Source organism: Brassica napus, chromosome A8, assembly GCF_020379485.1.
Source record: "Brassica napus cultivar Da-Ae chromosome A8, Da-Ae, whole genome shotgun sequence".
NCBI lineage: Eukaryota > Viridiplantae > Streptophyta > Magnoliopsida > Brassicales > Brassicaceae > Brassica > Brassica napus.
Genome location: NC_063441.1, coordinates 10918575 through 10938411, shown reverse-complemented (window position 1 = coordinate 10938411; position 19837 = coordinate 10918575). Strand labels below are relative to the sequence as shown.

Below are 19837 nucleotides of genomic sequence, written 5' to 3'. Positions count from 1 at the left end.
CTGTCAAGTAATTGGGCTTGTCGATGAATAAACTGAAAGCTGACAATTAGAGTGTAATAAATAGAAGTTCAGTGTGAATGCACCCAACGTTCGTCTCTGAATGAGTCTAACTTGAGACCGTGGAGAGGAAGAGACAAGAAGAGGAATCAACAAATAGAGGAGTTCACAGTTCAGTGTGAATGCAGCCAACGTTCGTCTCTGAATCAGTCCGAACTAAAGACCGTGGAGAGGAAGAGACAAGAAGAGGGAACTAGTCTTAAGTTGAGATAGTGTTAAGGATTCACTGAATCAAATCCAGTTTGTTACTGAATGAGACTAAACTTGAAACAGTGCAGAGGAAGATAGAAAGAAGAGAGAATGAATCCAACTTTTAGTAAAAATCAAAGCCAGTTTGTTACTGAATAAGTCCACACAAACATTAAATTCACCAACTCTCTCTCTCTCTCTCTCTGTCTATAAATGGAAGAAGCAGAAGAAGAAACAGAACATCATCAAAAAAAAGCGATGGGGTGCGATGGTCAAGGCAAGCTTAGCGACTCAGAGTTCAGCAAGCCCTTACCATGGATAGGCGTCTACGTGGCCGCAGCTTCACTCATCTGCGGACTCGCCATGTTCGCGGATCTCCTCCGCGGCTTCCGCAACCGCAGGTTCTGGTTTCCATGCAAGTCCTTCTCCCTCAACGCCACCACTCTCACCTTCCTCGCCGTCTGCGTCAAACTCTCAGTGGATCTCAACACTTGCATGCCTAGTCGCCAGGACCAGCTCTCCAAGCTCAGCAGCAACGTCTTCGTCTGCACCGTGATGGCCAACTCCATGCCTTCCTTGGGTTTCATGGTCACTCAAGACCTCCTCATGAACCTCGTGGCTCTTGGGATTCTCGTCGTCACCGACGTTGTCAACATCTGTATCCAGCTAGGGACAGGCGCCATCTACGTCTTCCCTCAAGAACACGCGTTGGTCATCGTCCTCACGCTTCTAATGTTTGTGATCTTGACCTTCTCTGCTATCACAGTCCCAGCCACAAAGCGTTTCTTGGAGCTCAAGTATAAGAAGAGTTACGAGCTGGCTTTGAAGCAGTGTCCTTTGTACCAGACGGAGAGAAGAGGAGGGTTCTGTGAGTTAAAGGAAGATCTGATGAAGTTTTGGATGATGGCCCACACTTGTAGCCCTCAGTTCGTCATGGCTCGCTCTGTCACCTGCACCACCTCTGGTTTCCTCTGTTTCTTGAGTGCAGTCACCTTGTCTGAAGCCATTCTCCGATCTTACTTTATACAACCAAGGTCTCTCGGGTTCTGCGGTGGAGACTCTGATTACAAATGGTCAACCACTTTGGTTTTACTCTCGCAGGCGGCTGCTGTGGCCATAGGAACCGTTGCTCCAGCGAGCAGATGGTTTACTGCTGTGAACTTACAGTGCTCATCAGGAGCAAGCAAATCCTTGAGAGACGAGTTGAGAGTAGAGAGTTATTGGGTAGAGAGTCTCTCCGAGAAGAAAGAACATCCCTTGAACTTTTGGATGCTCCATGGTCGCCGCAGTAGGAAGCTTGCACACGACGTAAACCGATGCATACTTGATCTCTGCATTGCGATACAGTACGGGATAGTGTTTGCTAGCAAGCTCCTCCGGTTCATCGCCGTCTACTGTGTGAGTAGGATCTTGCTATGTTGCCATTTCACCTTCAGAACACACCCTGACTCATCCTCCGGATCAAACCCATCAGCGAGACAGTTCGTTCTGCATCTTGAAGGGGAGGAGGAGCTGGTTGACTATATGGCACGGAGCAACCGCGAGGCCACAAACCACTTGATACAAAAGGGCCGGAAGAAACAGCCACAAAACTTGATCGACCTTTTGGAGGCAACAGATCCCATCTCAAAAGGATTTGAAGGGATATTAGAGTTTGATAGCGACGAGGTCGGTTCTCTGGCGGCCTCGGCCGCCGGAGAGCCACCAAATTGCTGGGCTCTTCCTTTAGTAACACTGACTAGTATAGCTGCTTCACTTCCCAACATCAACCCTTGCTTGCTGAAGAAGTTAGTGAAGGCTGTAAACGAGGCGTTGGTCTATGTCAAGAAGTTTGAAGACGTCTTAGACATTGAAGGAGAGTTAGCCAACAGTAGGAAAGCTGCTGAAGTAGTTTGGTTAGGAGTTGACCTCTACCATAAGTGGCTCAAAGTGGATCTAGAGAAACTATCTAAGCAACAGAGAGCAAGACCACAAGAAGTTTTTAAAGAGCTTGAGGATATAGCGAAGAAAGAGTTCAGCGAATCGTGGGAGAAGAACATGTTGCTGAAGCCCTCGCGCTGGCCCATCAAGATCTTAGCAGCAAACTCGATGTACCGAATCAGCCAAACCCTTACGAAGAAATACGAATCGAGAAACATTGGAACAGAGGATACTCTGTTCAGAGAGGTGGAGAGGATGGTGTCGGACATAGTAGCAGGTTGCTTTTGCAACACGGCAAGAGTGGTGGGAATGCAGTGTTTGGTAACGGCGGTTGAAGTGAGGGAAGCTTCGGTGAGAGAAGCGGCAATGCATCTGGGGAGAACAGAGAAGATACTTGAGATTGTGGACAGGAGATGCATCCCTGCTTTGTCTCATCACAAAGTGGCCAAGATCGATGGATGGAGAGAGTTTTATAAGACCAATAAATGTATCCCTTCTTCCACTACTCATCCTTCGACTCAGTGTACAACTCGTCAACTCATTCTCACCATAGAGAAGTAACTACACTTAGTGTCAAGTTAAGTTAATAAGGACTGTTCTGTACACTTGAACTTGGCAGTAATAAAGCTTTCTTTGTCTGTTTATTTATAATAATAACTAACACTATGAATCGGTGAACTTGTTCTACTGAATCTTTAACCTCAGTAATGAATGAATACTAGTAAGTTTCTTTTATCCTTCTGTATCCAAGAGTTTCTACAAATGGTTATAAAACATTTAAAAGCTGAGAGTAGACCACAAGTAACCAAACTATGTGGTGGGCTTTTAGTAGAGTAGTTGTGCGTCAAACTCGAGCATAAGTTCGTAGAGACATTAAATTCTTATCACTATGGGAAAATTAGACATATTAGATTGCAAAATTCATTAAAAAAAAAAGCAAATATATTTCTTGAAATACAATGAAGAAATCTTGGTTCTGGTGATGTACAAAGAATTATATTAAGTGTAGTTGAATTTTAGCCAAAGATGTCAAGATGGCCGAGTTGGTCTAAGGCGCCCGCTTCAGGTGCGGGTCCGAAAGGGCGTGGGTTCAAATCCCACTCTTGACATTTTATTTTGTCTTTTTTTGGTCTTCTGTGCTATTTATTTAATCCTTGTTGATGACCGTAGCACTGATGAAAGAACTATTCCATCTAAATTTTTTTTATAAAGATAAAATGTAAAATAAAATAAAATCACACGCATAATCGAACACTAGGCTCAGAGGCGGTATGGTTTACTTGCTCACGTGCATTCACTCTTCTTTGCCTCCAACGTCCTTTGCTTTTCTTATTATACTCAGTGGCGGAGGCAGGAAATAATTTTATTGGGGGCACAAATATTAAATGTTCTTATATATGTTATTGTTATATGTACTAGAGGCGATCCCGGGCTACGCCCGGGTTTTTTTGTATGAAAATTATTAGTGACATATCAATTTTGATGAAACAGTCTATGTTAAATTGTAGAAAATAATCAATTCACACATTAGAATGTTTGAATAATATAATGTTTTGAAAATCTTAAAAAAATAACTTTAATCTTTTTAAAATTTATGTATGTTATAAATTATGTGTAGAAGCTAAGTTGTTTATCATTATTAAGAGGAAATGTTAAAGTCTGAAAACATAGAAGAAAAAAACATAAATAAGATGGTAGAATTTTGACGAAGAGGTTGATGGAATAAAAAACATAAATTTTTCTTATGATTTTTTGGATAATATGTTTTCAAATACGAAATGTTTTTATTTTTTTATCTTTTTTCCCCAAAGTTTTTTTTAAAAATACATTATTAGAAGTTTTAAATTAAAAGCGTAATATTAAAATATACTATGAGTAATATCTGTAATTTTCTCAACTTATATATTAGTTTTTTATATAGTTGGAACAAATAGATGCTTTAAAAACCCAAGATTATAAATACCTGTTGTTTTCATATTAGTATATTTAGCTTAGTATATTGAGAGACACGTGAAACTTTTGCGAGAGGACAGAGTTATTAGCCTACCTTTTGAAATAAAGATGGAAATGTTTATTATTTAATAAAAACAATTCGCGTTATAAAAGAATATAAAACTTTAATACCTGTTGTCTCCATATTAATATAAAAACAATTTGCGATATAAAAGAATATAAATATTGAAATTTTATTATTTTGCATGTGTTCTGTTTTAAAGCTATATGAATTTGCCATTAACGTTTTTTTTTAACCGGGTTTGGTTTGAAAAAAAAAAGTATTTTTAACTTCAAATACCATGATTGGTATTGTAGCACTAATCTAGACATTATTATATGTGTAGAATAATTAGTTAGGAAATGAGAATAATTTTGCCGAAGTTAATACACTAAGTTTAATAATGATTATGATAAAGCGAAGGTTTTTTTCCTGCAAAAACCAACACATACCTAAAAAGTTTGTAGAAAGTTTTTTTTGTGTGTTTTTATAAATCTTTATAATTAAATAATAAGTCAGAAAAATTGATAATAACATAAAAATGTTGAATACATGATATTAGATTAATGTTTCGTTTTAAAAGTATATGTTAACAATAGGGAAAAGCTAAAATATTCCTAATTATGGTTTGCATCTATATATTTCTTTTTTTTGCCAGTGATTTTATACAGGTTGAATTTAATATAAGTTTACTATCAGTGACTATATAGATAAATATTTTCCCTTTTCTTACCAGGTTCTTATGGAAAGAGTTTTTCCTTATTAACACCAACTCTTATTGAATAGGGAAAGTAATATATGAGAACTACATCTTTTCTTATATATAGTTAATACTAAAAATACGAAAATACAGTTAATAAAAAGGTTTATCATATATTAGAAACTAATATTTAGTTAATTATTAAATACTTAATGTAAATAAAAATTATTTATTCCAATGGTTTTTCAATTGTTAATAAATGTATTAACTATTATCAGTAAAATTATTAAAATTTGGTATATTATTATTTAGATTGTGAAGAAATTCTTGAGAAGCTGATACCTTTTATATAATTTACTGAGTTTAACATTATGTAAACATCATGTCGTGGAGCTAAAGAAGTAAGAATTGTGCGTACCTGTAGTCTCCAGAGGGGGTGTAGGAGGTGGGATATCCATTCTTTTGAAGTCTTGATCCTTTAGAAACAATCCGATTGCAAGTTAGAGATGTGGATATAGGTTTGAATTTTGATGAATTAGTAAACGAATTTTGCACACTTACGTAGGCTTTTGGAGTTTTCACAATGGGAACTATGAAGTTTTTTTTTCTGAGTCAAACGTATGAACATTAAGGAAGGAGATTGGAAATCATGGATTGATTTGATTATTAATTGCTAGATCCTCTTACGTTTTTGGAAAGGATAATATATGATTACCTTGTAACCGACTTGTTGCTAATTATGGGGTCAATCACGTTTGAAAATTGTTAGAAATATAATGTAACTTTATAAAACTAATTCTGACAATGTAGAATTCGAATCTTGACTACCCTAAACATGTTTCATACGTAACAATTACTTTGACTATATCTTTTGAAAAGTAAGCTAATACCTGGTAACATGTAATAAAAAGCTTAGAAAGAAAATCACTCGCCTTAATTCATAACCAGATAGAGCAACATGAGCATGATTATTAGCTAATATTCATGCAAATGAGACAAAATGTTTGCAAAGTGAAAAGCTCTGTAAAATTCAAACTTAAAAGAAAAGCATGAGTCAATAAGTAAACTAAAAACAAAGACTTTGAGTGCGCTGGAGCTTGCAACCTCTACTTCCCAGACTTTGGGCGTTTAGCTTTCTCCACCTTAGCATTGTCACACGACCTCTTACTCCCCGCATCTGCAGCACCTACACGGCTTTTGGAAGATTCACACACATCATTTCCAGTCTGAGATGTTTCATTCGACGTTGCACTAATGTTGGTTCCTGCCGAGGTTTCTGTTTCGGTTGGAGTGTCTAGAGGGAGGATCTTGGTCACAGTCAAAGCTCGGGTCTTGCCTGATAGGTTGTGCTTTGTCACCTTCACACAAAACTTGTGACTTTGTCCGATGGTGTTGATTAGAGCTTCCGGGACAGGCACCTCTTGGTCAACACCTTCGTTAGCATTAGCCTGACATTCATCATAACAGTGTGAGTTCAATTCATGTAAGTTTATAGACTGATTATTAGTTACCTCAAAGTAGTTGCTAACTAATTCCGACGCATGCTTTCCAGTAAGCGCACGCCCAGCATCACCAAGTAGTACAAAAACGGCCTGTTCACTGTTGTCATAAACAGATAGCCTTGCCATGTACCTGTTATTAACAAATCAGAAACTAATACGAATAAAACGTAATTGAAAATTCTGTTCAGAGTTCTTACTGCGGAACACCATCTACGTTAACCTTCCCACACTTTTTGTTTGTACAAATCAATGAGGTTGGGCCTTTGGTAACCTTACTATGGCACCCACTGCACGAAATATAGTACCAAGCATAGCCATGCACGACGTCATCGATCGTAGCCGTGCACTCAAAAAATGCTTCCTGCGAGAGTGTATAACCATATAAGCTTTCCTAAGTGATTAGAGATATTTAAATTGAGTTTTACCTTTGCAGACTCCTGCTTAATGTAGGAGAATAACTCCCCTATAGTCATTGTCTCACGTTTAGTTACCACCTCTGCATCAACCTGCTCAGCAATAGCTGGATTTGAGCTCAACCTGAGACAGAGTAGAAATCATTAATTTAGTCACTCACTGCAATGAGGTAACGGGGTAACGTCATTTAGGCAAATTGCAAATGCATATCACATGAATACTTACCAGCCGAAGTAATCTATAGTAGGCTGGACATCATAGTCCATAAAAACCCGTGAGGAGGACATTGAGGTGAGGGCTAGAGTTCCTGTGTTATTACGGAAATCCCATTTTAAAAACTCAAACTGTGCATGTATAAATGTCAATAAGCAATATAAAGAGGGAAATAGAAACCTCCTAGACGCTTTGTGTTAACGGTCGTGACCAGCAACACGGTGGGAGTGGTTTCGCAAGACTTGAATTTTCTGCAGAACTCCGTTGCGACCTGGTCCCAAAGGTAAAGCTTAATCACAGGTCCACTGCAAACAAAAAAGAAACACACTGAATGTTAAGAGAAGTACAGTAAAATGGTGTTTTATAAGAAAAAAATAACACATACCCATGTAATTGCACATGAACCAGAAGATGCCTCGCAGCTGCTATTTGCACTTCGTCAAGGACGGGACTCTCAGTGAGAGTATGACCATTTACCAACTTCATGTGGCCAACAACATCTGTTACATTGTTCAGAAAATTTATAAGTTAGATGACTCCAAAATAAAAAGCTAAATATTTAATCAAAACATGGAAATCAAACACAACTTATCTGTATATAATCAACGAATTCATTTATACTAACATATGCTATGATGATCACCAAAATCCAAGAGTGAGGGTTAATAAGTTGTGCTACCTAACGCTACAAACCTAATAACCGAATAAATTTCATCTACATGTTCGACTTTCAAATATTATTTGAGACAATGATCTAGAGAAACCAATATCACAGTATAACTTTTAAATACATCCAATCAAAGATTCTATGATAGATTAGTGAGTTTACCGTAGAGGTCTCCTTTGAGGTCACAGTTTGCTTCAAAAACCTCGTACGAATGAAACCGGAATCTGTCTTCATCAAAAGGGGTGGTGATGTTCTGAAGCTCCGACAGTTCAGAGTTCCACGAAAACGACACGGTAACGGCATGATCAGAAACCCGATAAACCGACTTGTTACTCGATCCATAGAAGTTGTCGAGCTTGTAAACTTTTCCTCGCTCCATTTTACCCAAATACTTTTCAATACGCGATGGCGAAATGAAACCTTGAATCACCGTTCCCTGTGAAGAAAAACATTAGACAAAAACGAAATAAATAACAGAACAAAATCACAATTTACTTAGGGGTCCTAGAATTTCATGTAATAACAAAGGCACAATTATAAAATGAAAACAGTTATTATAAACCGAAACAATATGAAAATTACGTGATGATCTTTTAATGGGGTTTATAGTAAAACAGCTTAGCCTACAAATTCATCCCGAGATTTTCGTTTTATAACAAAGCGATAATTATAAACCGTTATTTATCCTACAATTACGGTTTTAAAATCAGAAAATGACGTAACCTGTTCGTCGATGAGGAGCATCTCAAGGCCGATTAGCGTCTTCTTAATCGGATTCCAAGCTTCCCAGAAGTGGATCAGACGAAACCGCAGCTGAGTTTCGTGTGGACCCAGCGAGACATCTCGGAAGAACATGACTTTTTCATCAGAGGCGGATGAGACGGGAGACTTCCCATTCGGTTTCGTCGCCATGGTTGAGATCTGAGAAGCTGGTAGGGTTTTGTGTTTGTAAAGAGAAAAGAGAATCGGAGAAAAGAGAATCGGTATATAAAGAAGAAAGAACATGAGGAGATGAAACGAAAACATTAAGACAAAATTAATTGAAGAAGTAAATTGGAGTTTCGTTTGTGGAGAAGTTGATCGATCAGAGCTCTTTACGCTTTGAATCGGAGAAGAGGAAGAGGCAGAGGCGTAGTTCCTCGAGACCTCCGTCTGCATCGCGATCTCCGTGCTCTGTAGCTTTTTTTTTTTTACGTTTGTCGACAACAATAGATAGAAGCCCTGGACTAAAACAAACGAAGCCCATACAAAAATAAAATTAAGAAACGAAGGCCCAAACGTAACATAACACAACGGATCTGACGTGGCAAAAAGAAAAGTTTTGGTTGGAGGATTATTTTAAGTGACGTGGCAGCACAGATTTTCAGCATATGCTGCTTTTAGTATTGTTATTTTTAGGGGGTTTAAGCAAATCTATGGGGGCAAACGTTATTTTAGAATGGGGGCATATAGATTGGGATTTAGTAACTTACACTAATTTTTGAAATTTTGTTGGGTTCAGTGGCCCCCATCTTACTGTATGTGGCTCCGCCACTGATTATACTCATATATATAATATGGTTCCACATGTTATTATTAGAGCGTCCGCAACGGGGTCCGTTCCGAATCCTTACCGAGTCTGTGATATTATTAAATTAATAAACGAGCCGAGAAAGGGAAGGATTAGTCTGTAACTAAGGATTAAACGGACTTGATCCTTAGCTACGTGTCATAACCTGAGTGGTCCGGTCGGTTTTTGTCTTTGCTGTATCAAAAAAAAAACTACGACATTTGCGACCGAAGCGGAGAAAAAAAAAATAGCTCTCGACGAAAGGTGATTTGTGGCGATTTCGATCCGTCTCGACATCAAGGTAAATCTTCCGATTTTCTTGCAGATTTATGGATTAGGATTAGCTTTGTTGGTGTTTTCCTGTCAATCGGTTTCGTTTTGTGTTTACAATCGAAGAATATTTGGGGGTTGAAATTTTGATGTGAAATTAGGGTTTCGAAGAATTTTTTTTCCCAGTCGATTAGGAGTTTAAGGTCGTTTGTACTTAGAGTTTGATTACGTTCGATGTTGTTGTTCTCTCAATCGTTTGGGATTTTGTGTTTTCAATCGAGCGGGTTTGATAAGATTATTGGGGTTTCGCATTATTTTTTTCACTCGATTTGTGGTTTAAGGTCGTTCGTAGTTAGGTTTTGATAACGATTTTGGTTTTCAATCCCATTTTCCCACTTGTTGTTAGCGTTTTGTACTTATTGGTTTGCAAGAAGTTGAATGTACTTAAGAGTCATGTAGATTATAGGTTCATTCAAATGCTTGTTTCAATTGATTTGGGTTACATGATTTTTGTCAGGTTTACGAAGAATGGGACAAGATTATTCATACAGCCAGCCTTCGTCATCAGATGAGTACGACATAAACGCACTGATTCAAGCCGAATTTGAACTGTACGGGGATGAAGCTGAGAGTAACTACCATATTGCTGAGCCGCTTCAGTACGAACCTCAACCCGAGTGTGACGAAGGAATCCCGACCACCTGCTACTGTGGTCGTGACCCTGTGGTTGCAATATCTTCCACGGCTAAATATCCAGGGAGGAGGTACTTTACCTGCCCAAATGTCGATGATGGGGACTGCCACAATTGGAAATGGTGGGACGTGGCTATCACGGAGGAGATGCGTGAGTTGCAGACACAAATTAGGCAGCTTAAGGATCAAGGTTTTGAGTGTGAGGAGAAGGTGGTAAAGCTACAGAAGACTGTGTGTGCGTTATCTAAGAAGAAACCGGGGCTTATTACAAATGGCTTTGCAATGGAGGTTTGTCTAGTGGTCTCTGCAGTAGTTTTTTTAGGTCTGGCGGTCATGTATCTGTCTGGTAAGTTACTCTCTTGTGGTTTTGGGTTTGTCTTTATGCTTTTTGTAAAAAAATTGTGACCGTTTGATCTCATGTTGTTGCAGGAAGAGCTTCAAAGAAGTAAAAACGAGTGTCTAAAACCACTGGAGTGTCTGTATAATAAGGTACAATACTCTTATTTCCTAGTTATAGGGGTCTATGACTACTTCTATGTATTATATAAAACGTATAGTAGTGTAAAAATTTGAAAACTTACAATCTATTGCGTTTAAATGCTTCTTTTTTTGCTTTCCACTTCCTACCGCCTCAGATGTGATTGGTTTAAATGTTTTACAACGTTAGGAACTCGGTTTTACTCTGATTTGATAGGTGTTTAATGCAACTAGTTTGCTTTCTACCTTCCCAACTGCTCGGTTTGCATTGATTTTAATTTTGCTAACTTCAAGTGCGCCTACTTAAGGATATGTATTGCTCTTAGAGTGACACACTACACTTTTCTAACCATGGATAAGAACACTAGTTATGTTAATCTCCTGTTTAGTCAATCTCAATCTTCAGTTGACCTTGATTCACCTGAACCTTTTTGGTTCGGTAGCCAAGGTCCTGAGGAGCCTGTTGTCGAGCCTGTTATCGAGTCTGGGGTCGAGTCTGGTGGAAAGGAGAGGAGGAAATGGTCTCTGAAGGAGGATAAAATACTTATTGGTGCTTGGTTTAACACCAGTAAGGATGCGGTGGTGAGCAATGAGCAGAAATCAGGACAGTTCTGGAAGAGGATTGTTGCCTACTACAACGCAAGTCCTCAACTCGTTGGGACAAAACCTAGAGAGCTTGGTCAGTGCAAGCAGAGGTGGGCTAGGATTAACGAGCAAGTCTCCAAGTTCGTTGGGAGCTATGATGCGGCTCTGAGGGAGCAGAGAAGTGGTCAAAATAATGATGATGTGATGAAAGCTGCACTTGACTACTTCTACAATGATCACGGTTACAAGTTCAGTCTGGAACATAGATGGAGGGAGCTGAGGCACGACCAGAAGTGGTGCTCAACCTATCCGTCTAATCACGGTGGTAAGGAGAAGCGCAAACAAGTGCTGGAGGTGGATACAGAAGACGAAGTGGGAGAACCGGAGCATGACCCGTGGGCGTCAAGGCTGCTAAAGCTGCTTCTAAGAGGAAGAAGAGTGGTAAAGAAGAGGATTTGTCACAGATTCAGTCCATCATGGCAGTGAAAGAAAAACTTTCTAAACAGAAACTGCTTGAACGTTTACTTGGCAAGAAAGAGCAACTCACTGAGATGGAAACATCTCTTAAACTCAAACTAATGTCTGAGATGTTGGGTAGTTTTGTTACTCATTTGCTTAGTTGATCTCATGTCGTTTGTTTGTATTGTACACTTCTCTAACTGTAGCCTTTTTTGTTGTTTCAGGTTGAGCAGTAGGACATGTGAAGGCACGGGTGCTGCAAGAAAAAGGTGTTTTGTTGTCTAGCTTCATGTGAGCCAACTCACGGGTTCTACTGTATCACTCTATGTTCTATAAAACTTCACGACTGGATGATGTTTTTATTGCTACCTATCTCATTTGTTTACTCTCAACTACTTCTTCTTTCCTTTATTTTGGTTGCTACTACTCGAAGGTGTTGTAATATCTTGCTATCTAGGTGTTGTAATCTTGTCCTACTACTCGAACTTGCAACAAGTAGAAACTGCTGCTTCACTTATTAGGTAACACAAACATTTCTCCTTTACCAATCTGTTATTGAAACTAATCTTAAACTTGTAAAACCTAATAGAAAAGATCTTTAAAACTTAAAAAAAAAATTGAAAACCTTATAGAAAGATCTTTAAAACTTAAAAAAAAAAATGAAAACCTTGTGGAAAGATCTTTAAAACTTAAAAACAAAATGAAAACCTTGTGGAAAGATCTTTAAAACCTTAAAAAAATGAAAACCTTGTGAAAGATCTTTAAAACTTAAAAAAAAAAATGAAAACCTTATAGAAAGATCTTTAAAACTTAAAAAAAAATGAAAACCTTGTGACAAAACCTATAAAACTTTAAAAAAAAATGAAAACCTTATAGAAAGATCTTTAAAACTTAAAAAAAAAAAAATGAAAACCTTGTGGAAAGATCTTTAAAACCTTAAAAAAATTGAAAACATTGTAGAAATGTCGTCATCTTCATCCGATGAAGTTAGAAAGACTGGAAGAAATTTTCGAAGAAATCGTCGAAGATACATACAATGAAATAGTCGTGTCCCATACCAATAAGCAAAGGAGACGTGCTTATATAGAACGCAACCGTGAAGCAGGACACAACCGTTTATGGAATGACTACTTCAGCGAAGATTCTACATTCTCCCCACAATTATTCAGACGCCGGTTCCGCCTGAATAAGGAATTATTTATGCGTATTGTCGATGGCCTCTCAGAGAACGTTCCATTCTTTCAACAAAGAAGAGATGCAATCGGCAGGTTAGGCCTTTCTCCACTGCAAAAATGTACAACAGCTATTCGTTTGCTTGCTTATGGTGCTGCGGCTGACACGGTGGATGAATATCTCCGAATTGGTGAAAGCACGGCACTTTCGTGTTTACACCATTTCACTGACGGAATAATACAATTATTTGGAGAAGAGTATCTACGAAGACCCACACCAGAGGATCTCCAACGACTGCTCGATATTGGAGAGAAACGGGGGTTTCCTGGGATAGTAGGAAGCATTGACTGTATGCATTGGGAGTGGAAGAATTGCCCAACCGCTTGGAAAGGGCAGTATGCATGTGGATCAGCTAAACCGACGATTGTCTTAGAGGCTGTGGCTTCACAAGATCTTTGGATATGGCATGCTTTTTTTGGTCCTCCAGGCACCTTAAACGATATCAATGTCCTCGATCGGTCTCCTGTTTTTGATGACATTTTAGAAGGTCGGGCCCCCAGGGTAAAGTACGTGGTCAACGGACACACGTATAAGTTGGCGTACTACCTCACAGACGGTATATATCCAAAATGGTCAACATTTATCCAATCTATCACACTCCCTCAAAGTCCTAAACAAGAGTTATTTGCTAAAGTTCAAGAAGCAACCCGAAAAGATGTAGAGCGGGCTTTTGGAGTACTACAATCCCGGTTTGCGATTGTGAGAAACCCGTCTCTTACAATGAACAAAGCAAAGATAGGGAAGATTATGAGAGCATGTATCATACTACACAATATGGTAGTAGAAAATGAACGAGATGGATACATTCATTACGATATATCTGAATTTGAAGAAGGAGAAGTCACCAGAAGTTCAGAGGTCGAAACCGAGAGGCCTACAAATCTGAATAATATGTTTCCCAATCGGAATGATCTTCGTGATAGGCATATGCATGAACGATTGAAGAATGATTTAATCAAAAATATTTGAAACAAATTTGGTGATGAAGATTACTAATTAGTTTATCTTTATATCTTTATGTTTAATCATTGTATCTTTATTTTTAATCATGCAAATAATAAAATTTCAATTTCAGTTTTAAAAAAAATTTAATAACATTTTTTTTTCCTAAGGATTCATCTTCGGAAACACCATTGGACGACCAGTTTTGATTCGAATCCTTAACTATTCAAACAAAAACCAAAAAAAAAAAAATTACTAAAATATTCCTAAGGATTCATTGGTGAGGTTCACCATTGCATATGCTCTTAGTGCATGCCAGTAAGAGAATAACTCAAAATCAATCATTTTACTTACTTTTAGGTTGGAGATGCACTAAACCAATAGCAGTTTGTGATATATATACGTAGACAGTTAGAAAAACAGAAGTGATGGGAAGAAGTTGGTAGAAACATAGGCAAGTGAGATAGACGTGAACCGGTTATATATTGATGAAATCCAGAGAAGACCTTTGGAATTTATTCTCCTAGTGCCAGAATCATATCATGCCAATGTAGTAATGTGAGTCATTCACTTTTGTCTTTGCTCCCCCTCAGTATTCATTATCTTATCCAATAACACCTCATTATTCTTTCTTATCCAACAGGTGGGAAGTTAATACCTTTCACACCTTGAACTCCAACATTGAATAATGCCTTTGGCCACTCTTATGTTTTTGAGGTAATGTTATACTTTGCTTCGTTATCGTCTTTGTTTGTTTTGCGTATAGTTACAGTTTGGTTCACAAAAGTGACTTTATATCAGTTTCTCTTTGTGTGTGTTTATGATTTCATGGAACATAAAACAACAAAAGGTAACAAATAAACTAGCTTGGAAAAGCATGATAGAGGTGTGAGTTGGGAAAGAAAATAAGGAAGCTGTATTGACCATGAGGTCATCTGACTAAGGAGTTCCAGTTGATGAGAAGATGTATGTACGGCAAGTGGGACAGGAACGGTTGGAGGAGAACCACTGCTGGATACAGTGAACGTGGAACCCATGTTTGCATCTATCCAACACGCGGAGGGTGTCACCGTCCTTGAATTCAGACAAGCAAATGATACACTCTGCTTCAGTGCCTGCCAGGTTCAGCCCAGGGGAGTAAACAAGTACGGGGAAAGCTTCTGAACGAGAGACCTCAGGGTCAGGGTTGGGTTTAGGGTCATGTTGGAGGACTGGACGGAGGCAACAACGTAGTGCAGCCTTGAGAGAGAGGACGCAGATGAGAGATGAGAAAATGATGATGAGAAGAATAAAGGCGTTGGCAGTAAAGTCATTGGGATGAGAGTAAGGCTTCCAGCTGCAGCTTTGGGACTTACATGTAGAGTTAAGTTGAGGTTCAGATGATAGCAGCCGCATTGGAAGTTGGAACTCAAGACAAGTTCTCCAAAAACCATCATGTCTTGGTTGTGTGTTTATAGAGAAAGAAGGGAAAGAGGGCATTTAAGAAAAGAGGACACACCAGAGTGTGGCGTTGGGTTCTTATTTACGTGGATGGGTCTTGACTCATGAGGGAGGGACCACTGAGTTTGTAGACTCACCATAATGCTTTCCCCTCCTGCCAAGGCAACTCTACAGTTCCCTATTCTCTTAATCTTAAATGCTCATCTTGTTCCTAATTACTTGGTCTTTGAAGATATTGTGAATCGAAACTCTTTATATGTATGTGTAGAATACTCTTACACATACATAATGGTCCAGTTACGTGTTCTACTCACATTACAACTCCTAACCAATTCCTCATTAATTATTACTCTTCCATTTCATTATCACCATTCAACAACTTCTGTCATTCTTTTATATCTTCCATTTTCCTCTCATTCAGTTAAAAGAACGACAATAGTAGCAGGACTTATGCTGAACTTTGGGCTCTACATGTCTACCAAACACCAGCTTCACTCATTCCACATTTACTCTAATTCTTTGAAAATAACAAAATGCTTCAGATGTCCAAAAAGTGACATGAAACTCTCTCTATTTCTTGTTTTCCTCCATTTGTATTTGTCATTTTACAGCAAACAAAACAAAGATAAAAAAAAAAAAAAGTAAATTCCAAATTAAAACAAAAAAGAAGCAAAGCAACTCAAAATTTGAAAATTTATGGGACTCTAATAAGTTGCTCTCTAAAACTCACTCCAAAATCATCTCATCTCCCTAAAGTGTAGATATGTCATGTCTCTAAGCTAGCAGCAATTCCTGCAAAAGTACCATTCATTAGTAATCAATCCATCACGTTGGCTCAATCACCAAGAGCAAAAGTCTATCTTAGTTGTTACCTCTGTGTTGTTCATGTATCCACAACCGCGCATCCCTCCTCCTTCACTGGACATTCCCCAACCCGAGCTGCTCATATGAGCTCCTCCTCCTCCTCTAGATCCTAAACCCATTCCATTGCTTATACCATAATTAATACGCCCTTCACCAACTGTTCCCCACTTCTCTCCTATGCTTCCTACTCCATAGTTCCCATTGAACCCTCCACTTAACTCAGCGTTTGACATGTAACTCAAACCACCATTATTCCCCCATAGTTGATTTCGGTTAACAGAACCATTCCATTGGCCACCATACCTGCTAAGACTTGCATTATATCCAGGGCTAAACAGCCTTCTACTAACATTACTCTGATTATGGTTTCTCTCAATAAAATCCAGATCAATCTCAAATCCGTGGCCAAACGGAGAGAAGCTACGTTGGTTACTCAACGCTGGACTGTACCTAACTTCAGGTTTTGCTGAGGTTGGACTCAGGTTGAACCCTTGTGTGTAATCGTTGAGCAACAAACTCATCCTGCTACTTCCAAAGTTATTTAAGCTGCTAATGTTCATGTTTGGGATGGGAGATGTTTCCTTGGGGACGGCCACTTTGACCTCAACCATCTTACCATCGAGTTCATGGAACTTCCTCTGCAAAACTTTGTCTACAGCCTCTTCTGAATCGTATGTAACGAAGCCAAAGCCTCTGGGGCGCTGAGTTTTGTGGTCATACATCACCACAAGATCAATGATAGTCCCAAACTGAGAAAAGTACTTCTTGAACTCTGACTCCGTTACTGATGATGCTAACCCTCCCACAAATATCTTTTTAGAGTGTGCTGGACCAGGAGATCCCTGGACGCTACTGTTGCTTTTGTTCAGTGGTACGTGATCATCTCTTGGAACTGCCTTCTTCGCCTCCACCTGTCACACACCAACAAGATAAACAACATTATAAATTTAAGATGGTTATACCGTTCTTACATAACAAATCTGAAATTATGAATGGCAGAAATGTAGCATTACAAACTATTGACATCGATGATGGGATGATACTACAAATTAGCAGCTGCAAGTGCCCAAGTGATATAAAGCAAACAACTTTGAGCAACACATATATACATTTTCAGACAGACATGCTCTTTCTCTTCAGTCTTTACACAGAGACCAAACTGAATTCACACTTTCAAAAAGCAACAATCAACTTACAGATTTGCCATCAATCATGTGTTTCTGGAGAAGGACTCTCTGAGCGACACTGGAGTCTTTAAAGACGATGAAACCAAAGCCACGGGCACGGCCAGTGAGACGATCCTTGATGACAAGAGCCTCCAAAACCTCACCAAAGGTCTGAAAATACTGAAGGAGACTATCTTCAGTGGTTTCCCAAGAGATCCCACCGATGAACAGCTTACATGAAGACTCCAACTCCATTCTGTCAAATGATGATTCACTGACACAAGGCATGATTACAAAACATCAATATATGAACAGGAAACAAAGAGGATGAAAAGAAGAAACCTTTTGTTGATGAGAGTCAAAGAAAAAAGCTGGACTTGGGTCGTGATCGGATGACAGGAATCGATGGACCCAAAAGGAGAGGAAAGATGAAGATGTGTCGATCAGAAGCGAAACGTAACAAGTAGTACTCACCAAAGAGGAAGCAGCGATAGAAGAGAGAATCTATGAGAGAGAGAGAGAGAGAGATGCCCTCCTTGCCCTTTACATCTAATCTCTTTTCTTTTCTTTTTTATAAATTTGAAAATTTCCCAAATCAGAAATACTATTTTTTTTTAAAGATGGATGGAGTTCGTGTGTGTAGCAGAGAAGTGAGGGAGTAGCCAGACGATGTTTTATTGTTTTTTTTTTCTTTTTGTATTTACTAGGGATTAACCCGGGCTACGCCCGGGATTTTTATTTTATTTTTAATTTAAGTTGTTAAATTATTTATATTTAGGTTATGATATATGTTTATATAAATGTTAAGATGCATGTCATAATTAAAATTTATTTTTAAATTTTAACACATTAAATTAACATATTTTTTACTATTTAAATATTTTTTAGAATTTTGTTGGCTATCTAGTTATCATATTTAGCAAAACTATCTGTTGAGTGTTGGAATAAATGTTTTAGATATTTAATCAAACTGCAGAATATTTTCGGATCGACCACATGCTCAACAATCGATCAATCCGTAAAAAGATGGTCGATCTCCTTAGCCAGGTAAGTACAATTTTAGCAAAAATATCTTTGATTTTTAAATATTAAGTATATAACTATTCTTTTGAATATTGTTTTTTTGAATTGTATTTTCTGATTAAATCATTGTATTATAATGTTTATGTAAATATTTTTTTGTGATGTTTGAATTTGTGTTGTTCGTATACTTAACCTAGATGATATTGAAGTTTAACAATTTATTGTTTTCTGGAAATAGAAAATAATGATATATCAAAATGTATCTAATACTTATTAAATGATAGTATAATGTAAATTACATCCATTATTTGAAAATACCATTTGTTGTTTTTATTTTATTTTTAAATCGGAAATTATTTTTATTTAAAAGCATTATTCATATATAATATAATAGTTTAAGTTTGGAAGATTAATATATATATATATATTATGTATATTTTTTTATAAATAATTTAAGATATTATATATTGAGTAACTGAATAAAAGCTGATTTTTTTATCTTGAAATCAAATATTTATATTTTTGTCTTCATGTTATACTCACCAATCCATCATTGATATCTATAACTCAGTATGTTTTAAAAAAAATTTAGTTTTAAGTAATAAACAAATTTAATAAATTAAATTCATCACCTATAATGTTTTGTAAACTATATTTGAAAACTCTCTAAAATTGTATTTTAAGCATAATATTACTATTATTTAATTTAAGTTATTTTAAGCATAATATATGCTAAACCAACTTAAATTATATTTACAATAGGACCATCCTAAACCGGTTAATAATTCAAAAACAATACTAAACCAACATGAACCAATACCTGATTTGGCGAGAAAGGAAGTGTTTCGGAATAAACGCTTGAATGATTATTAACAGTAATGGTTTGATCATGAAAGAGTTAGTATGAATATTAACAATAAAATTATGGATTAGATTAATTTAAATTTGTAAAAATACCTTTGAGTCTATGAAAAGCAATTCAATTACCATGAATAAGTTTGGCTTTTGGAAGTTGCGGGTTTCCCAACAATGAATCCACCTAACAAAAAGTTCGTTGTTATAAAAAATCTCCTTCAAGGTCATTAAAGGTTTTTGGGACGGCAAGAGTTGATGGTGGAACTATTTTTTTGCTCGAGTGCTTTGAAGTTTTCCTTGATAGTGTGAGGTTGATGTTGATGGAATAATGAGTTTTACAGGAACTTTCCTGATGTAAAACTATACATTTTTATTTTTTTTTGTTTAATGTGGTATTTCCATTTTTATGTAGTTTACTACCATTTGAAGATAGATGTACATTTTAAGATAGATGTATAAATCTTAATGTACTTTTTCTATTTTTTAAAATGTTTATTTCCATTTCTTATATTTTTTATTTACATAATATCTATATTTTATATTTTAAAATAGATATTTAAATCTTAATGTACGTTTTCCATTTTTTTAAATTGTGTATTTACTTATATTATATATTTTACATTTTA

The 19837-nt window shown here is 37.3% G+C and overlaps 4 protein-coding genes and 1 non-coding gene across 9 annotated transcripts; 2 read left to right on the top strand and 3 right to left on the bottom strand.

Moving 5' to 3' along the window:
- The first annotated feature begins 93 nt into the window (after positions 1-93).
- LOC106358813 lies at positions 94-3375 on the top strand. 2 transcript variants are annotated; one of them, XM_022708330.2, is made up of 2 exons: positions 144-2371; positions 2500-3375. In XM_022708330.2, the coding sequence occupies exons 1-2, from the start codon at positions 460-462 to the stop codon at positions 2562-2564; spliced, it is 1977 nt and encodes a 658-aa protein (XP_022564051.2). In that variant the 5' UTR covers positions 144-459; the 3' UTR covers positions 2565-3375. The 2 variants fall into 2 exon arrangements, with proteins under 2 accessions (XP_022564048.2, XP_022564051.2); XM_022708327.2 differs by having other exon boundaries at positions 94-3375.
- Positions 3195-3275, top strand: TRNAL-CAG. The gene has a single exon. It is a non-coding gene; the product is annotated as a tRNA-Leu (tRNA).
- Positions 3376-5771: 2396 nt separating the features above from the next.
- On the bottom strand, positions 5772-9230 carry LOC125577322. Of its 2 annotated transcripts, none has more exons than XM_048738688.1 (5): positions 7001-7292; positions 6787-6898; positions 6559-6722; positions 6371-6491; positions 5772-6307 (listed from the first exon to the last, which is right to left on the bottom strand). In XM_048738688.1, exons 1-5 carry the CDS (start codon positions 7060-7062, stop codon positions 5966-5968), a joined length of 801 nt encoding a protein of 266 aa, XP_048594645.1. In that variant the 5' UTR covers positions 7063-7292; the 3' UTR covers positions 5772-5965. The 2 variants fall into 2 exon arrangements, 1 of the variants encoding a protein (XP_048594645.1); XR_007315743.1 differs by lacking the exons at positions 5772-6307; positions 6371-6491; positions 6559-6722 and adding exons at positions 7374-7488; positions 7818-8091; positions 8379-9230 and having other exon boundaries at positions 7001-7293.
- A 5405-nt stretch (positions 9231-14635) lies between these two features.
- Positions 14636-15684, bottom strand: LOC106360711 (RING-H2 finger protein ATL79-like). The gene has a single exon (XM_022701772.2). It carries the CDS (start codon positions 15340-15342, stop codon positions 14803-14805), a length of 540 nt encoding a protein of 179 aa, XP_022557493.2. The 5' UTR covers positions 15343-15684; the 3' UTR covers positions 14636-14802.
- A 173-nt stretch (positions 15685-15857) lies between these two features.
- On the bottom strand, positions 15858-17996 carry LOC106360709 (heterogeneous nuclear ribonucleoprotein 1). Of its 3 annotated transcripts, none has more exons than XM_013800356.3 (4): positions 17676-17996; positions 17364-17589; positions 16176-17078; positions 15858-16095 (listed from the first exon to the last, which is right to left on the bottom strand). In XM_013800356.3, the coding sequence occupies exons 2-4, from the start codon at positions 17586-17588 to the stop codon at positions 16078-16080; spliced, it is 1146 nt and encodes a 381-aa protein (XP_013655810.2). In that variant the 5' UTR covers position 17589; positions 17676-17996; the 3' UTR covers positions 15858-16077. The 3 variants fall into 3 exon arrangements, with proteins under 3 accessions (XP_013655810.2, XP_013655809.2, XP_013655808.2); XM_013800355.3 differs by having other exon boundaries at positions 17364-17607; positions 17676-17995; XM_013800354.3 differs by lacking the exon at positions 17676-17996 and having other exon boundaries at positions 17364-17662.
- Between the last annotated feature and the right edge of the window lie 1841 nt (positions 17997-19837).

What these genes read in the sequence shown, in the direction of transcription:
- LOC106360711 (XM_022701772.2), bottom strand. Translation starts at nt 15,342, where the DNA reads ATGCCCTCTTTCCCTTCTTTCTCTATAAACACACAACCAAGACATGAT.
- LOC106358813 (XM_022708327.2), top strand. Translation starts at nt 460, where the DNA reads ATGGAAGAAGCAGAAGAAGAAACAGAACATCATCAAAAAAAAGCGATG.
- LOC106360709 (XM_013800354.3), bottom strand. Translation starts at nt 17,621, where the DNA reads ATGCCTTGTGTCAGTGAATCATCATTTGACAGAATGGAGTTGGAGTCT. An exon ending in ACATGATTGATGGCAAATCT is followed by an intron (nt 17,079 to 17,363) that starts GTAAGTTGATTG and finishes GGTGTGTGACAG; the next exon opens with GTGGAGGCGAAGAAGGCAGT.
- LOC125577322 (XM_048738688.1), bottom strand. Translation starts at nt 7,062, where the DNA reads ATGTCCTCCTCACGGGTTTTTATGGACTATGATGTCCAGCCTACTATA. An exon ending in TTAAGCAGGAGTCTGCAAAG is followed by an intron (nt 6,723 to 6,786) that starts GTAAAACTCAAT and finishes ACACTCTCGCAG; the next exon opens with GAAGCATTTTTTGAGTGCAC. An exon ending in AACGTAGATGGTGTTCCGCA is followed by an intron (nt 6,492 to 6,558) that starts GTAAGAACTCTG and finishes TGTTAATAACAG; the next exon opens with GTACATGGCAAGGCTATCTG.